Source organism: Carex rostrata, chromosome 19 (assembly GCF_964058835.1).
Source record: "Carex rostrata chromosome 19, lpCarRost1.2, whole genome shotgun sequence".
NCBI lineage: Eukaryota > Viridiplantae > Streptophyta > Magnoliopsida > Poales > Cyperaceae > Carex > Carex rostrata.
The window spans coordinates 5,535,053-5,560,484 of NC_135936.1; the positions used below are offsets into that span (position 1 = coordinate 5,535,053).

Here is a 25,432-nt window from a genome sequence, read left to right on the forward strand (position 1 = left end):
TTACAAAAAACTCAAACACTATCTATTTAAATAATAAATACACTTCTATAAGTTTAATTTTGGTTTAGATGAGTTATTGACCATGGTTGTATGGTTGTAATATATATATATATATATAGAGTAAGGCTACGGTGAGTTGCGAAGTAAAACACGTTTTTACTTCACGCAATATTTTCATTTTCAAAGTTCAAATAGCCGATCCAAACCGTTAGATGTTTAATCTATATTAAAATATGCTTGGAAACTAAATTTTACATTTTTTTTGGAATTGTTTTATTATTTATTAAGTCACTTTGAAAATCTTAGTGAACAGTAAAAACAGTAAAAATTCCTGGACCGCTGGATCGGAGATTTTCAAAGTGGCTTAATAAATAGTAAAAAAATTCCAAAAAATATAAAATTTGGTCTCCAAGCACATTTCAATATGGAGATCATGTTGAGCGGTTCGGATAGACATTTTAAACTTTACAATCGCAAAATATGAGCGTGAAGTAAAATAGTCGCTTTACTTCGCAACTCACCGTAGCCCAACTCTCTCTCTATATATATATATATATTGGAAAAATCTACCTAATTTTATTAAAGTCACAAATACTGCATGAAGATATCTGATAAAGGAACCTACAAAAACAATACAATACAAAAATGACTTTTTTCATGAAAAAAATTTGTATCCAACGTCCATCAGATTCAAATTTGATTTAGATGGGTTTCTTTGCCGTCAGATCCGTACACACTAAATCGGCACAAATTTTGAAACAAAATGCGCACATATATTGAACTGACACGCACGTATCATAAATAGATCGAACAGAACCCTTTCCCTTGCGAAAAATATTCATTTGTGGTTGAAATTTTGCTCATTTTCAAATTAAAATTTTAGATTTCAGATTTTTCATTATTTTTTTTAGTATAAAGGCCGAAGCCCAGATTAGATTTCTGATTTAAAAATTAATGTTTATGATGAAGATGAACATTATAAACTAATTCAAAAAAATATGGATAGGAGCAAAATTAGAAAATTTGAATAGAAAGGTTAATCTATAAAATGTAATATGTGAAAGAGAAAAAAAAAAAGTGTGTTTAGTGAGAATTGAATTCATGACATTATAAATATCAAATAGAACTCTAACCACTAGACTATAAGCACAAATTTGTTATTTTATGAGGGGAGCTATACTATTTAAAACTTCAAAAAAAATAAAAAAAATTAAATTTTGAAGCAAAATGCGCACATATATTGAACTGACACACATAGGGCTGGCAACGAGCCGGCTTGGTCCGAGCTAGACCAAATTCATGGCTCGCTCGTTTTAGCAACGAGCGAGTCATGAACAAGCCAACATTTGGATCCGAGCTGAAATAGTGGCTCATGACTCGCTTGTTTTGACAACGAGCGAGCCGAGCCAGCTCGTGAAAGCTCGTGGGCCAAAAGCCCAAATGTTTTAGATAATATATTATAAAGTCAACTGTCATAAATTAAGTTTGTAACTACATACATATTAAATTACTAAATCTTCAAATTCATACAAACACAGTTCACAAAATAAATTAATGCATACTAAATTCACACAAATTTATACCAATGTACAAATTCATACTTGGACCGAGCTGGCTCGCCAGCTCGCGAGCGAGCTAGGCCTTAGCTCAAACTTGTTAATTTTGAGTCGAGCTAGTGATGAGGTGGCTCGTTAATAGCTCGGTCCACTAACGAACAGGTTGTTAGCGAGCGAGCCAGATGCGAGTCACGATTGATCCACGAGCTACGAGCTTTTTTGCCACCCCTAGACACACACGTATCATAAAGTAGATCAGACAAAACCCTTTCCCTTGTTAAAAATATATATATATATATATATATATATATATTTTGTGGTTCAAATTTTGCTCATTTTCAAATTGAAGTTTTAGATTTCAGATTATTCATTTTTTTTTAGTAGAAAGGCCGAAGCTCAGATTAGATTTCAGATTTAAAAAATTAATGATTATGATTAAAAAAATTAATTCTGCATCATTGAAAAATAACGATTTTCAAACCATCTTATTATTAATAAAAAAATAAAAAAAATGTAAAATTTGGTCTCCAAGCACATTTTAATATAGATTGAACATCTAACGGTTTTGGATCGACTATTTAGACTTTGAAAACCGAATCTTTTGTTTCGGAGACTAGAAAAAAAGATTTTGAACTTAGCCATTCTCTATAAACTAATTCAATAAAATTTGGTTGAGCTGATCAAGATCAGTGTTGTAAAAAACGTCCGTTTAAGCCGATTAATCGTTGGCGGTAACCAAATCGTCATGGATTTTTTTCGATTAATCGACCGATTATTTCTGATTATGGCCAATTATTCCCGATTATTTTTGATTAATCGCTTGACGGTATCCTGTCTATCTAACGACCGCATACCATTATTTACAACACTGATCAAGATACATGACACACATATACATTTTATTATTAGCTTGGACTCTTGGCACTTGGGCGATAGAGATGTCTCTCTCTCTCTCTCTTTTTGTTTGTTTTGAGAACTTGGTAGATGCTACCAAAGTTGTATCATTTTCAACGTGTTTTGGATCGGGATGTTTTATAATTGTTATCGTACGGGTTGAATTGACCTTGATGGGTCTAGGATTAATCTTAATCCGATACAATTAAATCGGAAAAGTGAGGCACACATAAATACATAATCTTATTCTATATTTTAACAAAGGTTTTGGTGGTTAAGCTGATCATGTTGTGGAGTTCAAAGGTCACAAATTAGATTTTCATTTTTAATAAAAAGCTTAGACCATGACCTGATTTGACAATTGACATTTTCTGTTATGTGTGACAAATCACGTGACATTTTATAATGTAAAGTGATCGGTTGATACAATTTCAAGTTTCTACTTTTGAACTGTTTAATGACGGGTCGATGGATTTGTTGAAACCAAGAAATTAAAGTTCATAACGAGCGGTACAAATACTGTATTTCAGCGAGAAAACGTGCATGATAACTTCAACCAAATTTTTTATTAATAGCATAATAAAAAAAAAAAAACAAAACACCCTCGTTTGATAAAAATTAAAAAATTATTCAAACCGCAGAGCCAATTCGCGGACTCAATTAATAGAGTCCGCACAGCCAATCTGTACCTCAGACTTGAATCCGCAGATTCAATTTGCTGCCCAACATTTTTTTTTTGTTTACAGACCATGCGTTCGCGACATGAATTTTAAGTTTAAAAAAAAAGAAAAAAGTAAAACTGGGGCCGCAGAATCAATATGCGGACTCCAGTCTGGAACCGTGGGCTGGCTATGCGGTCCCCATTAAATGAGGCTACAGATTGACTGTGCGGTCTGGATATTGATGGAATTTTCCCAAAATGAGAGTGTTTTGGTTTATTGTTTTTATTATGCTATTAATAAAAATTTCGGTAACTTCAACGGTTTACAAATAAATTAATGAAAATTGACAATATTTAGTCCTTTCTCAAAATATATTTTAGAACTTTTTTGTTGTTGTAGACATATTAATAATCTCAGAATTAGGAATATATATATATATATTTTTTATAGAATTAGACAATAATGCTAATTTGTGTTAAAAAAAATGCTTACAAAGATCCAACCAAAGTATTAGGTCATGAGACAATTACATATATTATGTATCTAATTCTGAAAATGATAAATAATTTTTTCCGTTTTAGGCAAGGTGTGGTCAAGCATGTAGAAAATATTCAGAAAATTATAAATTTTGTGAACCAAAAAATATATACTTGTTGGTCAAAATAGTTATAAATTATATTTCATATAATTTTTTTTTACCACACTTTGTTCCTAAATTTCGTCGGGAAAAAAATTACTATAATTAACAATCTTCTCAATAATTTATTTAGGATCAGAAGCGTTATAACGCTCTGTTGTTGGGAGTAGGGGTGACAAACAAGCTCGTAGTTCGTGGTTCAATCGTGACTCGCACTTGACTCGTTTCACTAATATCTCGTTTGTTACTGGACCGAGTTGTTAACGAGCCAGCTCGCCACTAGCTTGGTCCAGAATTAACGAGTTTAAGCTGAGGCCTAACTCGGCTAGGCATCAATTTGTCAATTTGTATGAATTTGTGTGCATTTTATACTGTCTAACTCGATCTAGCTCGGTTCAGCTCGATCAAAAAAGTTTGTAGAATTTATTTTCTTTTTAAAACAAGATTCAGTCAAATCCAGCAAGCCAGCTCGGGCTAGTTTGTCATGATTTCAAGCTAAGGTTTTAGCTCTAGGTCCAGCTTGCTCGACTGTAGTTTAGTCCAGAATTAATAAGCTGAGCTAGGATCTAACTCGAACCGAGCCAGCTCGTTCACACCCCTAGTTGGGACTTGGGAGAGTATATATGGAATGATTTGTGTGTTTGTTAGCAAAATTGTTAGAAAATAAGAAAATAAAATTGTGTAACAAGACTAGAATTATTTATTTTATTTTAAGAGTGATGCTTCTATGGATATAAGGACCTATTTGTAAAATAAAGATATTTTTATTTTCAAAGTTCAAACAGTCAATCCGAACCGTTCATCTTGTTCTGCATATTAATATGTGCTTGGAGACCAAATTTTACATTTTTCTAAATTTTTTTACTATTTATTAAGATGGGTACAAAAAATATCAAATTCAGACCATTGAATTTTGTACCCATCTTAATAAATAGTAAAAAAATTCAGAAAAATGTAAAATTTGGTCTCCAAGCACATATTAATATGGAGAACAAGATGAACGGTTCGGATCGACTCTTTGAACTTTGAAAATAAAAATATGTTCATTTTACAAATAAGTCCTTATGTCCATATAAGCCTTTGCCTTATTTTAATATTAGTTCTCCAGGACTTGCTCTCCAACAGTTTGCTATGCAAGTCAAATATTTACATAAATTCTTATTTAATTGCAATTTGCAAGTAAACATTTTTTGTTGTTGTAAGTCTACGCCATACATTTTCTTAAAGTTTCTTCTTCCTACATATAAAAGTTAATGGAAAATTTGTTGGATCACCTACCCTGATGGTAGTTCAAACATGTTTTTACATTTTAATAATACTCAAAAGATACAGATTAAGTCATTTTTTGTTTAAATGGACAACGACAAGTGACTAATGACTAACCAAATATCACCTAATAAATGATTCAAACCAAATGCCAAAAATATTGCTTAATTAGTTGAATATTAAAAGGGCTTCTGAGCTTATTGCCCCCCCCCCCCCCCCCCCCCCCCCCCCCCCAACAATTTGTAACAAATACATTTTTCTAATAGTGACATTTAAACTAACATTATTGCCTTCTTTTGAAACTTCAAGTCCAAGTGAAAGATCACAAAACTAGACACTCTAAATTTTAAGTACACATATTAAACTCAATGTTTAAACCTAGACGACAATCGTAATCCCATGGCCAATTTAAATAGCAATAATTCGATTATAATAATTTAGCTTCACATGGATTTGGTTGGAAGGGACTATTTGTTAAGTTGTAGTATTTTTTTTTTTATCATACATTGTTGGAATAATTTCATGCATCCCTTAGAAGTTTTAAAATTACATATTTCTTCCTTTAAAATATATAATATCAAATTGATCTTTCTAAATTATAAAACACATAACTTAACTCAATTTATTGTTTTTTTTTAATTAAAACTCAATTTGAACTTGTAAAGTTCTCACTTGTGCTTTATTTAAATAATAAAAATGTGTAGTTTGTGTAAGAAAATTGTCCAGTCTTATAATTGATCAGTTTTTGAGGATAAATTTATCATTTCTTTACAAATAACACATATGATATGCTTGAGAGCACATCACATGTATAAAAATGAATCATTTGTTCTCACACCTGGTCGATTAAAAAGCCGAACATTTCTTTTAAACACGATTCATATGTTTTATTATTCTTTAATAAATACAAAAATTAATAATTTATAAATTTAAAATGAACCAAATGCCATGCATGAAACCATCACCATCTTCATTGTAAAGAAAAAGAATATGGTGGATCAACTATTTTTTATTAGAAAATATCATAAACTATACAGAGATAAAAACAACATAGATTATAAATCACTTATCTAATATGAGAATACCACAAATCATCTGTTAAATAGTCCATTTATAATCAAATGCGTATCTAGATAACATAGGTTATAAATTACTTATTGATTACTAAGTCAACGATATTAATAAAATCTCTATATTATGAATCATGTTTTACACATTATCATCACTATTACACAATTTTTATGTTGTTAATAGTTTCTTACAAATTTTTTTATTTAGAGAGCGCTTTATAAATATTCAGTTAAGAACACCATTTACGATTACCACGCACGCTTTGTATCATAATCAAATTTCAGCTTATTTGTGTTGGGGATGTTGGGTTTCAAGTCGTGTGCAAAATTGGTCTAGACGAGTTCGGACCATCCAATTTAATATCGTTTTAAAATTCGTTTGATTTCAAATCTTTTTATATTCAGAGCGAGGTTAAATTTTAGGTTGTCTGGTTTTATATCATCTAGAGCTTCCGATCATTAAAAGTTCAGATTTTGGATCATCCGTTGTTTTAGATCGTTTGTGTCTAGGGCTGTTCATCGGTTCGGTTCAGTTGAACCGAACTAGACAAATCAAAGTTATAATTTGGTTTTAAAAATAGAACCGAACCAAATTAGTATTGCAACCTAACCAAACCGAACCAAAGTTTTATTTCGATTTATTTGATTCAAACCGAAATATATTAATTTTTTATTTAAAACAATTGATTTATAATAAACCGAAGTATATTAAGATATAAACAAGGTATTATTAAATAAACTAAGATATTAAGAAATAAACCGAAGTATTTAAAGCAATTGATTAAGTAATAAACTAGGGCGGTCCGGATCAAATTCATAATATATAAAAGTTCAGTCGGTTCGGTTATTTTAGTTTTGAAAATTTTCAAACCGAACCGAACCAAAGTTATAATTCAGTTTTAAAAAGCAAACCGAACCGTTTGATCCGAACTAATTCGGTTCGGTTCAAAACCGAATAAACCGCACCCAATGAACACCCCTATTTGTGTCGAATTGGAAAATTAGATTTATATCGTCTTAAATTTCGAATCATCTCTAATAAATATAGATGAGATTGTAACCCATTAGATGAGCATTAAGATTCGTGCACACTTAATAGAACGGCTGTGATCTAGCATGAGACCAAATTCGGCTGTTTTTTTGCTGTAGGCCTTGTTTGGGTCAGGTCAGGTTTGGCAGATCTAGTTGGAATGTCCTTGGGCTTCGGCTGAAAAAGGGAATTAGTTTTGGATTGCTGAGTAAAGAAAAAGAAAAGAAAAGAAAAATGAAAGCGAAGACTGACCAAGCGAACAAGCTACATTACAAGTAGACGAGAGAGACAGAGAGAGACAGAGAGAGAAAGATTCAAAGCGAGAGAAGGCGAGATAGACCTTCCTTCCACCTCTTCCCTCTACTTGTACTAAAGTCCAAACCGAACTTTACTTCGTCAAACCTCTCCTTCTCTTCCCATCTGTCTCCCTTCTCTCTCTCTCTCTACAACATGAGAGGTAAAGCTCCGACCTTGCTCTGCCTCCTCTTCCTGGTCTACTCTCTCCTCCCTTCCCACCTAGCCGCTGAGCAAAACCAGCGATACGCCGCCATCTTCAACTTTGGAGACTCTTTGGTCGACGCCGGAAATTTGATTCAAAATGGCACCCCGGACTTCCTTGCCACTGCCAAGTACCCCTATGGCATGACCTACTTTGGCAAGCCCACCGGCCGCTGCTCCGATGGTCGTCTCGTCATTGATTTCATATGTAAGTCCCCCTTTCTTTGGAAGAGTAATCTTTTTTCTTTTCTTTTTTTGTGGGGTTCCGATTGAGATTTGTTTGGTTTTTGATTGTGAGGGATTGGGAACAATTGGGGGAGTTCTCTAAAGCTCAATCTTTTAATTGAAGTTTTTGTGTCTCTCCTTTCTGAGTTGGGTTTGATCGGAACCAGAGAATCGAATTACTGGAAAGCTTGTTGCTTTGAACTTCCTTTTTCTTTTTAGGAGGATTATTTTTTTATATTATTATTTGGGATGGAAAAAGAAAACAAGGGGCAACTTTCCCCGTCTAATTGGAATCGAAAGTATGCTAACTCCCATTCTCCCCTTTTAATTCTGGAAAACTGGAAGATTTTTCGTTGTATCAGTCTTTATTGAAGAATTGAGAAAAAGGGGGATTCAACAAGGGTTATCTTAATGCTATTCATTATTTTTCCTTCCCAAATTTGGGATCATTGTTGAACAAATTTAACTCTCATTTCTTAGAAATTTATGTTTATTCCCTAATTGAATATTGAATGCACCAACTGTTTGTGCAGGTCAAGAATTCGGCTTACCATTACTACCTCCCTCTAAAGCACAGAATGCAACCTTTAAGCAAGGTGCTAATTTTGCAATTACTGGCGCAACAGCCCTTACGACTGAATTTTTTGAGAAACTGGGTCTGGGTGCTGTTGTCTGGAATTCGGGCGATTTACACACCCAAATCAAATGGTTTCAAGATTTGAAGCCTTCAATTTGTGGTACCCCGAAAGGTAATTTTACAAATCATAGACATTTACAGCACTAAGTTATTAAAGATGTTTAGTTAATTTGTTTGGTGAATTGTTTGTAGAATGCAAGGACCTGTTCAGTAGATCCCTATTTATCTTGGGTGAGTTTGGAGGAAATGACTATAATGCTCCTTTGTTCGCTGCGAGAAAATTCAAGGAGGTGTATGGAATGATGCCCCATGTAATGAAATCCATCTCTGATGGTATCGAGGTAGTTTTATTTCTTTTGATTTTACTTTTTGTGCTTTATAATAACTCACTCTCAATTCAGCTCATTGTTGAATAATTGAACTAATTTTTGGAATTGGGAAATTTTCAGAAATTAATTGCCGAGGGGGCTGTAGACATTGTTGTACCAGGTGTGTTACCGGTTGGTTGCTTCCCAGTCTATCTGTCTCTCTCAGTTTCCATGTTTAAAATAAAGAAAGAAGGATTTGGTTCAAGGAGTGGTTGTATGAAGAAATTTAACACGCTTGCCTGGGTGCACAATTCATTGCTCAGACAAACTATTACTCAACTTAGGGTCAAGTACCCAGGGGCGCGGATCATTTATGCTGATTATTACAGTGCTGCCATTCAGTTTATTCTTCATCCTGAGAAATTCGGTCAGTTGATTTTTTTTTTTAATTTATTGCATTATCGCATGACCTACATTTTAAAGTTATCTGATAATTTTAGGAAGTTATCATTGCAACTTAGGAACTAGAAAACTTTTTTCTTTTTCTGGCATAAGATATGCATCAATTGGGGATGGTGAAGTTGGCATCTTTTCCTTTCCTTTTCTTTTTTCTTCTTTTGGTGGTTTGAGGTGGAGAGGGGGAAGGGGAGGGAAATCAATGCTGTCCTTGGTGGCTGCATGTCAATGGTTTTGCTAAAATTCCTTTTAGATGAATTGGTGATTTTGATATGGTATTGTTGCTACATAACAAGTAGGAGGTATCTTTTAGTCTGCATACAACAAGCATCAATAGGGCTAATTGGTACAGTTTAGTTTCAGTAATTTAGTAGGATGGAATACCTCAATAGTTGGGAATTTATTAGCTTCAAGTTTCAACTTGAGGTTCATTTCCTTGTTGTTTTTGGCTAGCAACACAATTTTATATAAAAAAAGAGAGACTATTTTCCTGAAATTGAAATTTCAAGGTTGCTAACATTACTCATTAATTTATTAGAGATAGTTCTCAGTTACTGTTCAAATAGGTTTTTGGGCATCATATATTGAAGAACATCATAATACTAATTATGTTACTGTCAGGTGATTCTGATTTTGTTTAAGAGAAAAATTTGTTATCGTTAAAACAGGAAAATGGATCATGTAGTTCAGAAATACGAGATCAAAATATAACTGGAACATGAAGCATTGACTTAGTTAAATCTTTTGTTCTGGGAGGATACTGGTATTTTTTGTATGCATCTCATCATTATCTATACATGTGTTTTATGGGGCATGGGTCCAGCCCATACCCACTAATTAGTACATTGAAGAAACAACTTAAAACATTTGAAACTGAAGAATGTGGCACTTGAAATCCTTTAGTTTGTTGATAAATATGCAGCTATGTCAAATTTGTTTATTCATTTATATTTTCAGTTAAGATGGAAAGAATAATTATTACAGTGATCATAATTTGTTAAATTTTGCAATTTTTACCTGAGTACAACTCTCAGACAAGAAAAGATAACTAAATAGAACGACTTTGAAATATCAAAGTGTCACATGCTTTGAAAATAGAAATATAAAGAATTATGGAGTATGCATGTGGTAGAGATAGGTAGATGTTAGAATCTCTCTTTCAGACTCTCTCTCTTAGAACATATAATTGTAAGAAAGTCTCTGTTAACAGCTTGTCCCTACCAAACACGATTGCTAACATATTATATCAATAGTAGATATGTTGCACATGAGCACTGGTGTCGTATATCATATAAGACCATATTTTATACTATTATAAGATATAACCATATGCATGCTTTATTACTCTCAAGTTATGTAACACCCATTTCTATTAGCCATTGACAAACACATTGCAAGATTCCTGCTTCTAGAATTCTGAGATACCATAATTTTTTACTCAATTCTTCATTTGAAGCAAGTCAGAGCAACTACTACCAACTCATAGCGCATTTATATTTGAGAAGTTTACAAAATGATAACATGTATAATTAATAAATGCAAGACCTTTGTTGTCTCTTTCATTTGTAGGTAGCAACTAAACACAAAGTAGCCTTTTCCTTTCCTGAAATTACTAGGATGGGTACCTATAAACCATTGACCAAACTTCAGCCAAAAACTAGGAAATCATACTTTTATCATATATTTAATATCCTTTTAACTTATGTGCAGGATTTGAAAAGAAAATTCCCAGAGCATGTTGTGGTGCACCAGGCGAAGGTGTGTACAACTTCAACATGACAGCAAAATGCGGCGAGCCAGGTGCCACCTCATGTCCCGATCCATCGACCCACTGGAGCTGGGACGGAATTCACTTGACGGAAGCTGCGTACGGCCACATTGCCAGAGGTTGGTTGAACGGCTCCTTTGCTGACCCAGCTATAATCCCGACGGATAGCTCCTCCCGATGAGTTGGTACCATCTACACCATTGTAATTTCATCTCTTCACTGTTTGTGTACCATTATACCAGCAACTACTGTTGTTGTAAAAAGAAGAAAGGTATAATTTTTTTTTTCTCTACCTCCATTAATTTGTTTTGTTGGGTTTGGTTCGAAGTGGGTAGGCGTTAGAATCACACCTATTTTCTTTGTTATTTTTTTTCTTTTTTCTTTTTCTTCTTTATTATATTGTTTGGGTGGGGGGTACAGCTGTACTTAATGCATAGATGTATCTAAAGGAGACATTAAATTCTTGTGTTCTTTTGACTAGATTAATTAATAAAATGGTAAAGTTCAAATTTTTGTAAAGAAAATTTCATGATATGCATGTTTTGGTTTTGAGAGCATAGACAAATTGAGGATATGAATAGTCTGGTGATTCCTGAAGCTTCCAAATTTTCACCTCTTTCATTGAAAGAGCCAAAAAGAGGTACTTGGAGAATGTTCAAAGTTGAATGCCAAATTTTGCTACAACCGGTTTAAAGGGCAATGTTGTGGGCCTAAGATTCTTGCTCCCCACGTGGTCCATTTGTTAAAAATAGCTTAAATTCAAGATAGATATAACCTGATGAATCCAAGAACAACATGATCACATGGTAGTACAGTACACGAATACGCGTTTCTCCACACAAAACTTAAAAACTCAATAATAATACATCACATTTTTGTTTTTACACATACATTATTGATCCATACAGCCCACAAAACACAAAATAAGAACTGAAGGACACCAAAGAAGCTACTATTTCAAAAAGTTGACAAACCAACCATTTCTTTGTCTAATCAAATCTGTTTCTTCCCTTCAGACACCTTTTCCTCGGTAGACTTAATTACTGGATCCTCTCCAGTCACCATCCCCTTCCCTGTTTGAACTATACCAATTACAGTTGCTCCAACTGCCTCACACACATCTCCTGGAACTGTGGTTCCGGGGCTCTCTTCCCCTGGTTCCTGCTCTACAACAGCTCTTTGATCTTTTGTCTTTGTTTTCTCTCCTCTACCTCCTTCAATCTTTTCCTACATTTCAAAATCTGAACAATTTATAAAAACCCATCTGGGAAATGATTATTCATCAGTAAGGTTACCAGTATGCATCCAATGATCATGCCTTAGTTTAGATTTTGCTATTTTAATTAGATAACTTTTTTACATACACATCTTACAAATCAAGCTCATATGTTCATATACAGGAAAGTATGGCAATGGCTTTTACCTTCACCAGTTCTCCGGATTCTTTTCCAATATCCTCTGTTGCTTGACCGGCTTTTGATTTTCCGTATCCCTTACCTTGAACTGCCTCTTTACCTTCCTCGGGCTTTTCTTTTGCTTTTCCTCCTGCCTCCTCCATTTTCTCCTTACCTTCTTTGGTTCTCTCTTTGGCCTTCTCCTCCGTCTCCATGATTGCCTCCTTGGCCTTTTCGGCTTTCTGGGAAGCATACTCTCTTGCTTTCTGAGCTGCCCCACCCGTAGTCTCCTTCATCCCCTCTCCTGTCTCCATTGCTGCTTCCTTTGCTTCAATGGCTTCATCTCCAGTCCCTTTTGCTGCTTCCATAGCTTCCTGGGCCTTCTGCGCTGTGTACTCTCTTGCTTTCTGAGCTGTCTCAAATGCCTTAACCTTAGCTTGCACTCCAGCCTCTTGCGTCGCCTTGCTTGCCTCCTGGGCTTTCTGTGAAGCATAATCTTTCGCTCCCTGAGCTGCTTCAGCTGTCATTTCCTTTGCTTGCCCCGCCTTTTCCCCACTATACTCCATTGCTTTACGACTACTCACCATAGCCGCCTCAGTTGCCTCCCCGGCTTTCTCTCTAGAATACTCCATCGCCTTTCTTGCACTCTCTTTCGCTGTCTCAGTTGCCTCACCAGCTTTCTCTCCTGTCGTCTCCTTTGCGGCTGCCAGTTTATCTCTGGCATACTCTGCGGCCTTTTCTCCAGTTGTTAGTGTTGCATCCTTGGCTTTGACAGCTGCCTCTTTAGTGTACTCAACTGCCATTCCTCCAGTTGTCAGTGCGGCGTCTTTTGCTCTAATTGCAGCCTGTTTACTGTAATCCGCGGCTGTCATGGTTGCTTCCTTCGCCTTTTCAGCCGCTTTCATTGCGTAATCAGCTGCCGTCTCACCAGTAGTTACCGTCGCATCCTTTGCTTTAACCGCACCCCCTTTTACATACTCTCCTACTGTCTCTCCAGTAGTTATAGTAGCATCTTTAGCCTTCACTGCAGCTTGTTTTGCATACCCAGCTGCAGTTCCTCCGGTACTGACAGTTGCATCCTTCGCCGTTACAGCACCTTTTTTCACATAATCTGCCACTGTTTCACCAGAGCTCAGAGTTGTATCTTTTGCTTTCACTGCAGCTTGTTTTGCATACCCAGCTGCAGTTCCTCCGGTACTGACAGTTACATCCTTTGCTGTTACAGCACCTTTTTTCACATAATCTGCCACTGTTTCACCAGTACTCAGAGTTACATCTTTTGATTTCACCACAGCTTGTTTTGCATAGTCAGCTGCAGTTCCACCAGCACTCACCGCTGTATCTTTTGTCGCCTCCAGACCATGTTTCCCTGTCTGCAATGTTACATCCTTCGCCTGTGTGGCTTTCTCAGTTGCATATTTTCCTGCCACTGTGGCCCCATGCACGATTGATACCTTGGCCTCTGTACCTTTGCCCGACAAGTACGCGGTTGTGGCCCCTGCCGCATGTGCTAGAGTTTCTTTCGAATCATGTAGTGTGGCAGCACTAGATTCTTTCGCCTTGTTGTAGTGCTCTTCAGCTAAACAAATGGCTTCAATTGAGTTCTGTTGCGCTTGCGCACGGTACTGACCGATCTCCTCATTTGACATGGGTTGTGGTGCATGTGTTCCAGTTTGGGTTTGTTCTTGCTCTTGTGACATGGTTGTTTTCTTTGATTCTTGCTCGGAAGCCATGGGCAATATATAGCTTAATTTGAAGGGTTTGTGATCAAGTTTTGAACTTTTGATGGATAGATGAATGAAGAGTGAGAGAAGCGAGATTTGAGGAGAGTTTTGAGGAGGGGAAAATGGCGGTTTGGGATGGATGGGATCGAGATTTGAATTGACACGTGTTGGATTCATGGAAACGTGTCAATAATATGACATATTTAGCGGTGCAGATGGAGAATAGCAAAATGCTTTGTATATCTCACACCGCACGCAAGAGGTTGAACTTGTTAGTATCATAAGCAGCCTAGTGCCGTATACACAATTTTCCATGTTTGATACGAAATCTTTTCGGCTATAGATACGGATAGTTACCAGTGTATATAATTTTGTATTATTCTCGTCATCGTCGGTTGACACGACAATTCAGCTTAGAAGAAAATTAAATTACAGCAAAAGCTCAAGAACCAGGCCTCGACTGAAAAATAATCTTCCAGTATTTTGTAATAATTTGATTTGAGAATTAACATTTTTCATTCATGATTTAAGACTGGTCGATCAACTAGTGAAATATATACTGTTGCATGTATAAATCTCACATAAAATATTTAGAATTTTATTTTTATAAGGATGTCGTTTTGTCGTCTTTTCTCAGCTGGATTTTATGTCATATTTTCTCAGTTTTGTAATCCAACGCCAGCTCCAAAAAAAGAAAAGAAAAAGTAAATCAATTCGTGATCTTGTGAGATTCTGGTAATTATGATTTATGGTCCATAGTTAGTAACACAATATTACTAATTTCAGTCCAGCAATGAACCAATTAAGCCCATATGGCAATTCGAATATTGCGCCGAGTAGTGAAGTGAAGTAGTGAAACCAATTGAGTAAGGCTATTATACATGAGGAGGGTTCAAATGCCTCTATTTTTTGTGTCTCCATCATGTCTCTATTTTTTAAAACTTTAATAACTCAAAATTTAAAACTTAAAAGTCAAAATAAAACCGTTAGATGTGATCTATATTATTTTCTCTATGTGCTCATAAAAAATTATCACATTTCAATTTTGTTTTTATGTGAATCAACAAGTTTAAAAATCAACGCCTAGAAATCATCCACATTAGTGCATTTTTTACAAGCTCTTGATGGCAATCAAAATAAAATTGAAATGCCATACTTTTTTGCACGTGCATAAATAAAATGATGTAGATCATATCCAACGGTTTTATTTTAACTTTTAAGTTTTAAATTTTGAATTATTAAAGTTTTAAAAAATAGAGGCATGGTGGAGACACAAAAAATGGAGGCATTTGAACTCTCCTCATTATACATTGCAATGTATAGTTATTTTTGTGGACTATAAATTATCGAATTCAAAGTTCAAATAACCGATCTAAACTGTTCATCTTGTTCTCCATATTATTATGTGCTTGGAGACCAAATTTTGATATTTTTTGGAATTTTTTTATTATTTATTAAGCCACTTTGAAAATCATTGATCCAATGGTAACAGTAAAATCAAAAGGCACTGTTGGATCAGCGATTTTCAAGCTGACTTAATACATAGTAAAAAAATTATAAAAAAATATAAAATTTGGTTTAAATGGAAATTTTTTCCTAATCTAATCTTTCATTAGCTCTTGATGGAAAATTTGTCAAATGTATAGTACACACCATTTGTATATATGTTTGTGCTGTTTATAAGTTCATTAGATTGCAAGTTTGCAACAGAAGGTTGAATTTGTTCCAAAACACCAATAAATGTAATCATTTTAGCTTGGCTTCTATGAGAATTTTATTCAAAGATTCACCAAAAAAATAAACTATAATTCCCTGAATTTCTCCTAAATATACATCAGTATATCAGTATATCTCTGTTTTAAGACTGTATAAGAGCAGCATAGAAGAGCTGGTTCCATGTGTCAGGTAAACCTGGTACGCACCAGTGACTGCAATCATTCCTGAAATTAATGCCATTATACTTCGATGGATGCGCATCTTTTCTCAGCTGAGAGAGAAAAGTTATATCTAGCAGGTACACAGGCTTAGACATGGTGCTAATTATGTTTCTTACTATTGCTTCCTGTGGCAATGCACCAGCTAAATATTTTGATGAGTCCAAGATGGGTTGTGTTTCTTTCATGCAACCGTCTTGCTTTGTTGCACCCCAATCTTGGCCACTGAAAAGTTCACAGAAAATGTATGTATAAATGTAAGCATGTCCTTGTGATTTTTCTGAATTTTGGTACTAAATTATTATGGTGCTCATTTAATTATTACCTTTGAAATAAAGTAATTAACATGAGAATTTGAACAACAACTTCATCACCAAGTCCAATAAAAGAAAAACTTAAAAAGTTAAAAATGTTTAGGAGTGTATGTATACATTGAAATCAATTGCAAATGTTATCTTAAAAGATGATATATAGTTCAGAAACAAGTATAACTACAAAAGAAGAAGGGGAACATGTCTAAGTCTGGCAACCATCAATGTTAGAAACCAAAACTTGGCTAAAAAAAAAGAAAAAGAAAAAAGAAATAAAATAGTATAATCCAAAATCATTATCTAACATCCATGATAGTGAGGCTCATAGATCCGAACCGTGGACCGGACTCAGACCGATCCAACTCTTACTAGATCCCGGACCGGACTGGACTAATCCAAGGGACGGGTCTAGCAATGGTTTGGATCGGATTTTTCCACTAAACCAGTCCAAACTCGTCCCGCACTAACTTGAGACCCGCCTAGACCCGGACCGCACCGGACTAAACAGAAACAATCCTTTTTAAAAAAAAAAAAAAAAAACAAATCCGAACCCGACCCGTGTTAGTTTGGACCATAGGTCTAGTACGAATTTGGGCCAACTCTTCCAAATTAGACCCGCAGGACCTAACCCGTAAACCCGTGCGACCCCCGGACCGTGGACCGGCTGGGTCAGGACCGGACCGACCCGTCCCAACCCGTTTTTAATTCACTATAGTGAGCCCAACTATAAAAATGAAGAAAAAGAAAAGAAACTGAAACTCTTGTAGTTGGACTTACTTGTAATGGTCAGGTGAGTAGCCTTGGTAAAAGACTTTGGTAGAAGGGCCTATATTTTGATCAACCCATTTAGCCCATGTTTGCAATGCCTTTGTGAAAGCTAATGTCCGGTCCATATCTTTCAATATTTTCCCTCCATCTTGAATAAAGTCCCACCTGCATACATAAACATAATTAGTACACTATTTCAATGCCAAGATGCAATAATGATAAAAAGGTTGTAATACTTAATTTGCACTCTTGTTATTCAAAGCAAGGGCTTTCTATCCTAGGTATCTATGCAATGTGCAATAATTAATTGATGCAAAGGCTTATTATGAACATGCTCCTCTTCTTGTATGCTTGAATGATAAAGAAATTTTCTTTTTGCTTAAATACACTATATAATGAAGAAAAATTAAAATTAATTTTAATCATATAATTTTAGTGGAGAAAAATTAAATATAATCAGTTACACTTTTTTCTAATAACAAAAGACCGAAATGACATTTTGGTCCTGGAAAAAAAAAATTCAGACGTTCTTATGATTTATGTAAAAACCAAAGCAATCAAGTTGGTTTCATAAATATTATTATTTTTATTTATGGTTTTAAAAAAAAAATTTAGCCTGGGAGGGGTGCTTTGGCTTTTGATAACCTGATTTCTTGAAAGATTGAAAATTAACCGACTGTTTTGTAAACTTTCTACTAAGTGTTACAGAGAGGTGGAAGATTTACGGTTGTGTGGGGCCACTGCGGGGCCACCAGTGACCGGTGTTGAAAATGAGCACGTCGGCACCTTGCCATATGTGACCAGCACTTATGGAATCAAGATTCAGCACACGACCAATCGATCTGGCATTTATGTCTACTAGGTAGTGAGAAGACAAGTACTCAACAGTCACATTGTAACCCTGCAACAGAAAGAAAATTGAAAAAAAAAAATCCAGATGAGATATCGCTTGTTGGTATTCAGGGGCGGACCCAGAATTTTCGTCAAAATATCGAATCGGGTTTAAATAGCTTATTAGATTTAAACTCATTAACTAATTGGGTACTCAATAAAAAAACAATGCTTTAACTTGTAATTCTAATTACCAATCATAATTCAAGAAATTTATTTTGATTTTAACACAAAATTTAACCCGAATTGCAAATCAAATATCTAGAGGAGAGCAAAAAAATATTTCAAAGAGGAACAAAGTCGATCGGTACTAATAGATCACCACTAAAACTCGAAATGCAGGAAGGAGCAGCTGTCCCCTCTAGTTCTATACTGGGTCCGCCCCTGCTGGTATCTATCTGTGCAATTAGAAATAGATTTGTACTATGCATGTGTGCCTTTTATCTTACATCTATGAAACAGTTTTGTACTAAAAAAAAAGAACAATGTGAAAGATAAACGTCTGTATTAAAATGTTATGGCATTAACTGTTGAAAGAAAAACGTAAACTATGTCGCGGGCCCAATATCAGCTAAGAGCATCTACATCCATGAAACTCTTGGAGTTTCTAAATAACTGTTAATTAATTTTTAGAAATTTTGTCTCTGAAAGTTTCTAAACCCCCACATCCCTGAAACTAAAATTAGAGTTTCTTAATTGCCACATCAGCAAATAAATTACAAGAGAGAAGAATTTCAGCGAATTATTTGGCCACGTCAGAGTTTATAAACGGTTTCTTATTAATAAACTTTGGAGCAAAGTTGCTAAATAAGAAACCCATCTGCATCCCTGAAACTGGTTTAGAAACTGTCACATCAGATTAGAAACTCCAAGAGTTTTAGGGATGTAGATGCTCTAAGCACTTTGGCTTGAATTTAACTTTATATCTTGTGGTCCTCCATAGAGACTCGGTGTAGAAGCTCATCATGCACTGGAACTACACAATTTCACCACCGTTCATGGAGAGAATGACGGACATTTCTCTAGTGGGGGCTGGGCCTTGACGTAGAGATTGTGGTTAGGGGTGTCAATGCTTATGAACAGAGGTGGTGGACAGAGGTGGAACGTGCACAGTAGATTCAGTAAGAAAATCAGATTTTATGGGGGGTGCCTAGCCCCTGCTCGCATCCCCTTAGTTCCGCCCCTGGTGGTGGACTTGTGGTTAGGGGTGTCAATGATTATGATACGGCTACATTAGAATTATATTATAATAATTTATTGAAAATTGATTTTATCTATACTTTAATTTTATTCTATCTTATTCTTACTTGTTAATATTATTGAATAATAAAACGATAGTGGATAAATAGCAAATAATAATAATATAATAATTAACTTGCGATGCTGAAATTTGAGATCATATGATAGACTGTTGGACGGATGAGTTTTCTTTTATAAATACAAAAGAATTATTAATTGTTCTTTATATTTTATAATTTTTACGAGTTTTTTTATGATATAAAATTATATTACAACAATTTGTTTAGTATTTCTTTTTTTTTAATTTTTTAATTTCGTTCCTACAGATTTTTTTTTATAAATTTTCGGAACAAAAATATTATTAATGTCTTTTAATGAAATATGAAAACTAGACTTTCACATTTTTCTTCAAAAGAAAAAAAAAATTCAGCCTCTTCCGTGAGAAAAAAAAAATAGAAAGAATGACAGAGAAAGTGTGGGGCCTCCCTGTCGGATTTTCTTTTTAATTTTTTCTCAGAACACCGACTAACCAGCTAGTTGCTGTTGCTGATAGGAACAGGTTCGGATCCTTTTGCTTGTGATAATTTAAGAATAGTTTGATCGATCACTTGTATGTATGGATCATTACAAGAAAAAATAGGCATATGTTGTGTTGAAATGACAATATGTAAGATATATATATATATATATATATATATCATGTGGATCTCGCAATTAGGTCTAGAGTTGGGCATAAGGAGCTTGCTTTGGAGTTAGGCAGAATCCACAAGAATTAAACGAATAGAATTGGAATTTAATTTAAGCTATGGAGCAAGGAATTGGTCTGCAATTAGGGGTGTTCAAACACTCGGTTCGGTTCAAATCGAAGTAAAATGATCAAATTAATTTTTTTTGGTTTTCAAAAATAGAACCGAACCAATTAAACTTATCAACCGATTAAGAATCGAACCGTTTGAACACCCTTATAATACTAATAAAATTAGAGTCGAACCGTTTGAAACATTGTCATACACAACAGTTGAAGTTCGGTTTGGTTTAATGAAATCATTATAATACTAATAAAATTAGAGTCGAACCAATAAAAACTAGTCGGTTCGGTTTAGTCAGTTCTTCTCATAACCGAACCATTTAAATCAAAATTATTCAAAATTTCAACTGAACCGATCCATTTAAACCAAAATTTTCCGGTTCGGTTAAAAACCGAACAAACCGAACCGTTTGAACACCCCTATCTGCAATTGATCGGAATGCAAATTGCTAGAATTGCAATAGCATAACAGAATAAGGAGGGTTAAAATGCATCCTCCCTTTTGTGCTCCTAACGTGCACCCTCCCCTCATATCTTCATTTTTAAAGTTAAAATAGTATATTCGAACTTTCCAACATGTTCTTCATATTAAAATGTACTTGGAGACCAAATTTTACATTTTTTGAAATTTTTTTACTATTTTTTCAAAATGTTTGAAAATCATCACTTTGTTGAATTTTTTATTATTATTTAGTTTAATAAAAAATTCTGAAAACATAGTAAAAAATTTCCAAAAAATGTAAAATTTGATCTCCAAGTACATTTTAATATGAAGAACACATTAGAAGGTTCAAATCGACTATTTGAACTTTGAAAATGAAAACATGAAAGAAGAATGTATTATAGAAGCACAAAAGGAAAAGTTCATTTTAACCCTCTCTAACAGAATATGCCACTGATGCAAAAGTCCAATTTGAGACAGCGTGTAATCTGACTACGATGAGCTGCAGATCTAGAGAAACTTTTTTTCTTATATAATTATTGTTTTATTGCAAAGATTTTCTGCTCTGATAATTTGATTCCTTTCCCACCATCGTACGACAATTAAGTTGTTCGGATTTCACCGTAAATATCGGGATCGATAACATAATTAATTTAACCGGGTTATATTTTTACTAAGCAATAATATTATTACTAGTCAACCTTTTAATTAAATAATCAACTTCCTACCTCTCCCAAATTTCTGGGAGACCACCGAAACTTCTGAGGAAGTGTATCATCTGTGGAGTTTTTATGTGCGGAGCTTTTAATCTGGTCCGTCCATTTCGGATTGGATGGATCCGATTAAAAGCTCTGCAAATTTTGATTTTTTTTCAATTCAGACAAGATTTGATTTGTTCCGTCCGATCCAAAATGAACGGATCAGATTAAAAGCTCCGCACGGAAAAACTCCGCAGAGGATACTATTCCAACTTCTGACGGAGACATTTCAACCCTCATCTTAATATAAATAACAAAGCAAACAATACAATAATAACATGTTCAACATGATCATAATAAATAAACAATCAATCAATACAAAACACTTAACATAGAATGATGAAACACTCAGCATGAATTATAAATGAGGAGGGATCCAATTACATATTTTTTGGTGACACCGAATTACACTCTCTATTTTCAAAATTTTCAAATTTCAAACAGTCGATCTAAACCGTTCAACATGATGAATATATTAAAATGTATTTGCAGATAAATTTTATATTTTTTTGAATTTTTTTACTATTTATTAAGTATTTTGCAAAATTGTTGTTTTCAGACCATTGGATTTTTTTTACCCATCTTAATAAATAGTAAAAAAAATTCAGAAAAATGTAAAATTTAATCTGCAGTTACATTTTAACATATCTATCATGTTGAGCGGTTTCGATCGACTATTTGGACTTTGAAAACATAGGGTGTAATCTGGTGTCACCAAAAGAGAGTGTAATTGGATCCCTCCTCATTACTTCTTTTTGTTATTTATTAACCATTTTGATTGCTTTTAATTCATGTTGATTATTTTATTATTTAATTTGTATGTTTTATTATTCACGTCAAATATCTTTGCCAGACGTTCACCTCCAAAAGTTATTATTCATTTTCATTATTATTGACTTTAATTGCATTGTTTTATTATTCATATTGATTATTTATTAGCATTACTTGACTGAAACTTTGCCTGAGCACCACTAGAGGCTATTATTTATTTGAAGTTATTTGTTATTCACTTTGATTACATTTACAATTCATATTATTAATATTAGATGTTGATTTTTTGGTTATTGAAAGGATTGAATAATTTAAAAAATAATATTGTTAACTTGCTCATTGTTTTCGTGCCCTAATTATGCCTCACATTTTTATCACCAATTTTAAAGTTCAAACAATCGATGAGAACTAATCAACATGATCTCCATATTACAATGTTCTTGGAGACCAAATTATATATTTTTTGGAACTTTTTAACAATTTATTTAGATAGGCACAAAATCAATATTTTTCAGAAGATTCTGGACCATCCAAAAATAATGATTATGTAATCAAATAAGTAAAATATTTCCAAAAATATTTAAAATTTGGTCTCCATGCGCGCATATTTTAGTATGAAGATCATGTAGAGTGGTTCTAGTTGACTGTTTATATTTTAAAAACTGAGATAAAAATGTAAGGCATAATTGGAGCATGAAAACTATGATTTTAATCCTACTTTTAATTATCTTTTGAGTAAGAATAGTAGTCTAGCTTCTATTTTTATTAACCACAATTGATTACAGAGTCTGAGTAGGATTTTGAGAGGTAACCCTACAATGAATTTATGACCGTCAAATTAATTGTGATACTAATAATGACATCAATAGTGAGATAAGAATATCTATTTGTAACTAGTTAAGTTATTATTATAAATGACCAATTAATCATCTATTTATATGATAGTATATCATGTTATTAATTAGGTTTTATTTTCTTGCCATCGCATATAAATAAATAAAAAACAAAAAAGAGAAGGTGATGGAGTAAATTAATAATTCCTGGTGATGGAAAAGAACAGAACTAGTGGAGCATCTTTCTAAAGTATGTGATCCGTTTATAAACATATAGCCCCAAAATATGTAGTGGTTTGAAAAATGATTAACCAACAATAGAATAGGCTTTTGACAATTGCTTATATATATCATGAAGTGTCCACCACTTACCGTTCGCACTAAGTGTTGATTATTTGTCAAAAATAATTACATACCCGTTATGTTTTGAGAATATATAATATTGTTAATAATAAAAATATTACAAAATTAATACAATAGGTACAATTAAGTAGTTTTTTTAAAAATATTATTAGGATTTTATATTATTTTTAAAAAATTTAAAAGATGAACAAAAATTATCAAGAAAATAAAAATGTTTTTATATCAGGGTCATTTTAAAAAAATTTAAAAGTGGTATTTTTTTTTAAATAATAAAATTTGGTGTTGTACAATATTTTTAATGTAGAACCCATGAAGTGATTTGGATCAATTGTTCAAATACGAAAAAGCATAATTTAAATTAGTTATATTTTGAATGAAAGATAATTTTTTGTGCAATAGCCTAACTCTATAATCATAATATATATAATTTCACATGAACTATATATATATATCAACCCTGGTGGTGTATGAGCCTCTAGTGGCAGACATGGAGTCGCCTTGAAGATTCTAAGACAGATGACACTTTTTGCTTTTACCATATAGTTAGCCTTAGCCTCCTAATGAGTGGCTTAGTACTCTCTAACCTGATATACTTTTGGTCCTTAGTTTTAGTTATGATGTGACTATTGTATGAACTATTTTCGGTTTTTGTAGCTTAAGTACTTCTGATCCTTTAGTCGATATGGTTTCCATGCTGGAAAATCATACAAATCGACAAATTTTGTAATTAAAAACCAATTTCAGTCAATGAAATGGGCTTATGCCTCTTTTAAAAAATATATATATATCAACCGCTAAACATACTGTCTGGCTCAAAAGTTTGTTTTATATATAAGCTGTCACAATATAAGGATATATTGCAACTGTATAATAACATTTATCATAAATGTATCATCTTGTAGTAATTAACTTTGTATATATATATCAGTGTCGACATAACATATGAATACTTTGTCTTCGGAATTTCATGTCAGATGTGTCGTTGAATCAAACAAAGTAAGTAGAATAAAATCTCCTCATCAAATGAAAAGTCATACCTCAAATCGAATCCCTGTGAAAGGGCCCTGTCGCACTCCTACTTCACTCGTCGAAACATTCGGTGCTGATGCGTGAATCAGGCAGAGAAGAGACTCGTATTGATTCAGGCTGAGCGAGTCTCCGACGAGCATTATTCTCTTTCCTCTCCACCTTCTCAGCAAATCCATGCCATCAAATCTGCATTAGGAGTTCAAAAACTATGGTGTAAAATATATATATTTAAGGAGCATGCATTTAATTATAATTAAAGACATGCAATAATGGTGACAAAACTGAAATTAATATATACAGGGCACAAGTAAAACTGGTGCTGATGATGTAACCTAAATCAACAAGAGAGTCATGATGGAGTATATATATATATATATATATATATATATATAAAAGCCGCACTTACAAAAATGCACATATATTAAAAATTAAATCCTCCGATTTTGCAATCTGAAACTTCTATGTAACACTCACATGACACAACAATTTTACCATGACATTGATGCAATATATATATATATATATATATATATATATATATATATATATCTATCGCTAGTAGAAATAAATAATTTTGATGAAACAAGATATACAAAAACTAAAAAGAAAACCTTTGTAAATCACATGACTCAGGCTTCCATCTATATTTGAGGTAAAGCCAATCACGTCGGCCGAACTTGATGCAGTCGAATTCCTTGCGAATGAAGGGACACCCTGCCGGCTTGTACATCGGGTACGAGTCGTCAGACACCCAACTTCCTCTGAATAAATTGCAGCCGAACGCTTTTTCGCCTGACGTAAGAGCTAGAAGGAGAAAGATGGCAATAGAGGATAACATGGATTCTGAGGTGGTTCTTGTTAGTTTGGTAGCCATTTGGGGGAGAGCGTTGGGGGAGGAAGGAAGGAAGGAAGGTGAGGCGTAATGTTAATTCTTGTAGCATGCATTGTATAGAGCATTAGCATTTATATAGGAGACAAAAGTAGAAATTAAGAATATTATATAGACTTGTTCTATAGAATTGAATTAAGAGAAGATATGTTTCCCTCAGGAGTAACCAGTCTAACAGAGAAACTGTGGTGAGTCTTAATTAGCAATTGAGGAACACAATGTACTGATTTTATGAATAATTAATTAGCACTCACTCTTTATTAAAATATAA

The 25,432-nt window shown here is 33.8% G+C and overlaps 3 protein-coding genes across 3 annotated transcripts; 1 reads left to right on the forward strand and 2 right to left on the reverse strand.

Annotated features, from left to right (window-relative positions):
* The first annotated feature begins 7,361 nt into the window (after window positions 1-7,361).
* LOC144571520 (GDSL esterase/lipase At5g45910-like) lies at window positions 7,362-11,531 on the forward strand. The gene is made up of 5 exons (XM_078320845.1): window positions 7,362-7,821; window positions 8,372-8,587; window positions 8,668-8,816; window positions 8,925-9,210; window positions 10,950-11,531. Exons 1-5 carry the CDS (start codon window positions 7,566-7,568, stop codon window positions 11,186-11,188), a joined length of 1,146 nt encoding a protein of 381 aa, XP_078176971.1. The 5' UTR covers window positions 7,362-7,565; the 3' UTR covers window positions 11,189-11,531.
* A 305-nt stretch (window positions 11,532-11,836) lies between these two features.
* On the reverse strand, window positions 11,837-14,220 carry LOC144571519 (uncharacterized). The gene is made up of 3 exons (XM_078320844.1): window positions 13,268-14,220; window positions 12,431-13,213; window positions 11,837-12,234 (listed from the first exon to the last, which is right to left on the reverse strand). The coding sequence occupies exons 1-3, from the start codon at window positions 14,132-14,134 to the stop codon at window positions 12,001-12,003; spliced, it is 1,884 nt and encodes a 627-aa protein (XP_078176970.1). The 5' UTR covers window positions 14,135-14,220; the 3' UTR covers window positions 11,837-12,000.
* Window positions 14,221-15,831: 1,611 nt separating this feature from the next.
* On the reverse strand, window positions 15,832-25,181 carry LOC144571521 (protein trichome birefringence-like 37). Its single transcript, XM_078320847.1, has 5 exons — window positions 24,884-25,181; window positions 24,281-24,458; window positions 17,864-18,039; window positions 17,148-17,303; window positions 15,832-16,284 (listed from the first exon to the last, which is right to left on the reverse strand). The coding sequence occupies exons 1-5, from the start codon at window positions 25,144-25,146 to the stop codon at window positions 15,984-15,986; spliced, it is 1,074 nt and encodes a 357-aa protein (XP_078176973.1). The 5' UTR covers window positions 25,147-25,181; the 3' UTR covers window positions 15,832-15,983.
* Between the last annotated feature and the right edge of the window lie 251 nt (window positions 25,182-25,432).

Bases quoted from the DNA above. Each gene is read 5' to 3' on its own strand.
- LOC144571520 (XM_078320845.1), top strand. From the start codon at position 7,566: ATGAGAGGTAAAGCTCCGACCTTGCTCTGCCTCCTCTTCCTGGTCTAC. The intron at 7,822-8,371 runs GTAAGTCCCCCT...CTGTTTGTGCAG, and splicing joins TCTCGTCATTGATTTCATAT to GTCAAGAATTCGGCTTACCA. The intron at 9,211-10,949 runs GTCAGTTGATTT...ACTTATGTGCAG, and splicing joins TCTTCATCCTGAGAAATTCG to GATTTGAAAAGAAAATTCCC.
- LOC144571519 (XM_078320844.1), bottom strand. From the start codon at position 14,134: ATGGCTTCCGAGCAAGAATCAAAGAAAACAACCATGTCACAAGAGCAA. The intron at 13,214-13,267 runs GCCGCGGATTAC...GCCGCACTGACA, and splicing joins CGAAGGAAGCAACCATGACA to ACTGGAGGAATGGCAGTTGA. The intron at 12,235-12,430 runs GTAAAAGCCATT...TTTGAAATGTAG, and splicing joins AATCCGGAGAACTGGTGAAG to GAAAAGATTGAAGGAGGTAG.
- LOC144571521 (XM_078320847.1), bottom strand. From the start codon at position 25,146: ATGGCTACCAAACTAACAAGAACCACCTCAGAATCCATGTTATCCTCT. The intron at 18,040-24,280 runs GTATGACTTTTC...TTTCTGTTGCAG, and splicing joins TCACAGGGATTCGATTTGAG to GGTTACAATGTGACTGTTGA. The intron at 16,285-17,147 runs GTAAGTCCAACT...TGAACTTTTCAG, and splicing joins TACTCACCTGACCATTACAA to TGGCCAAGATTGGGGTGCAA.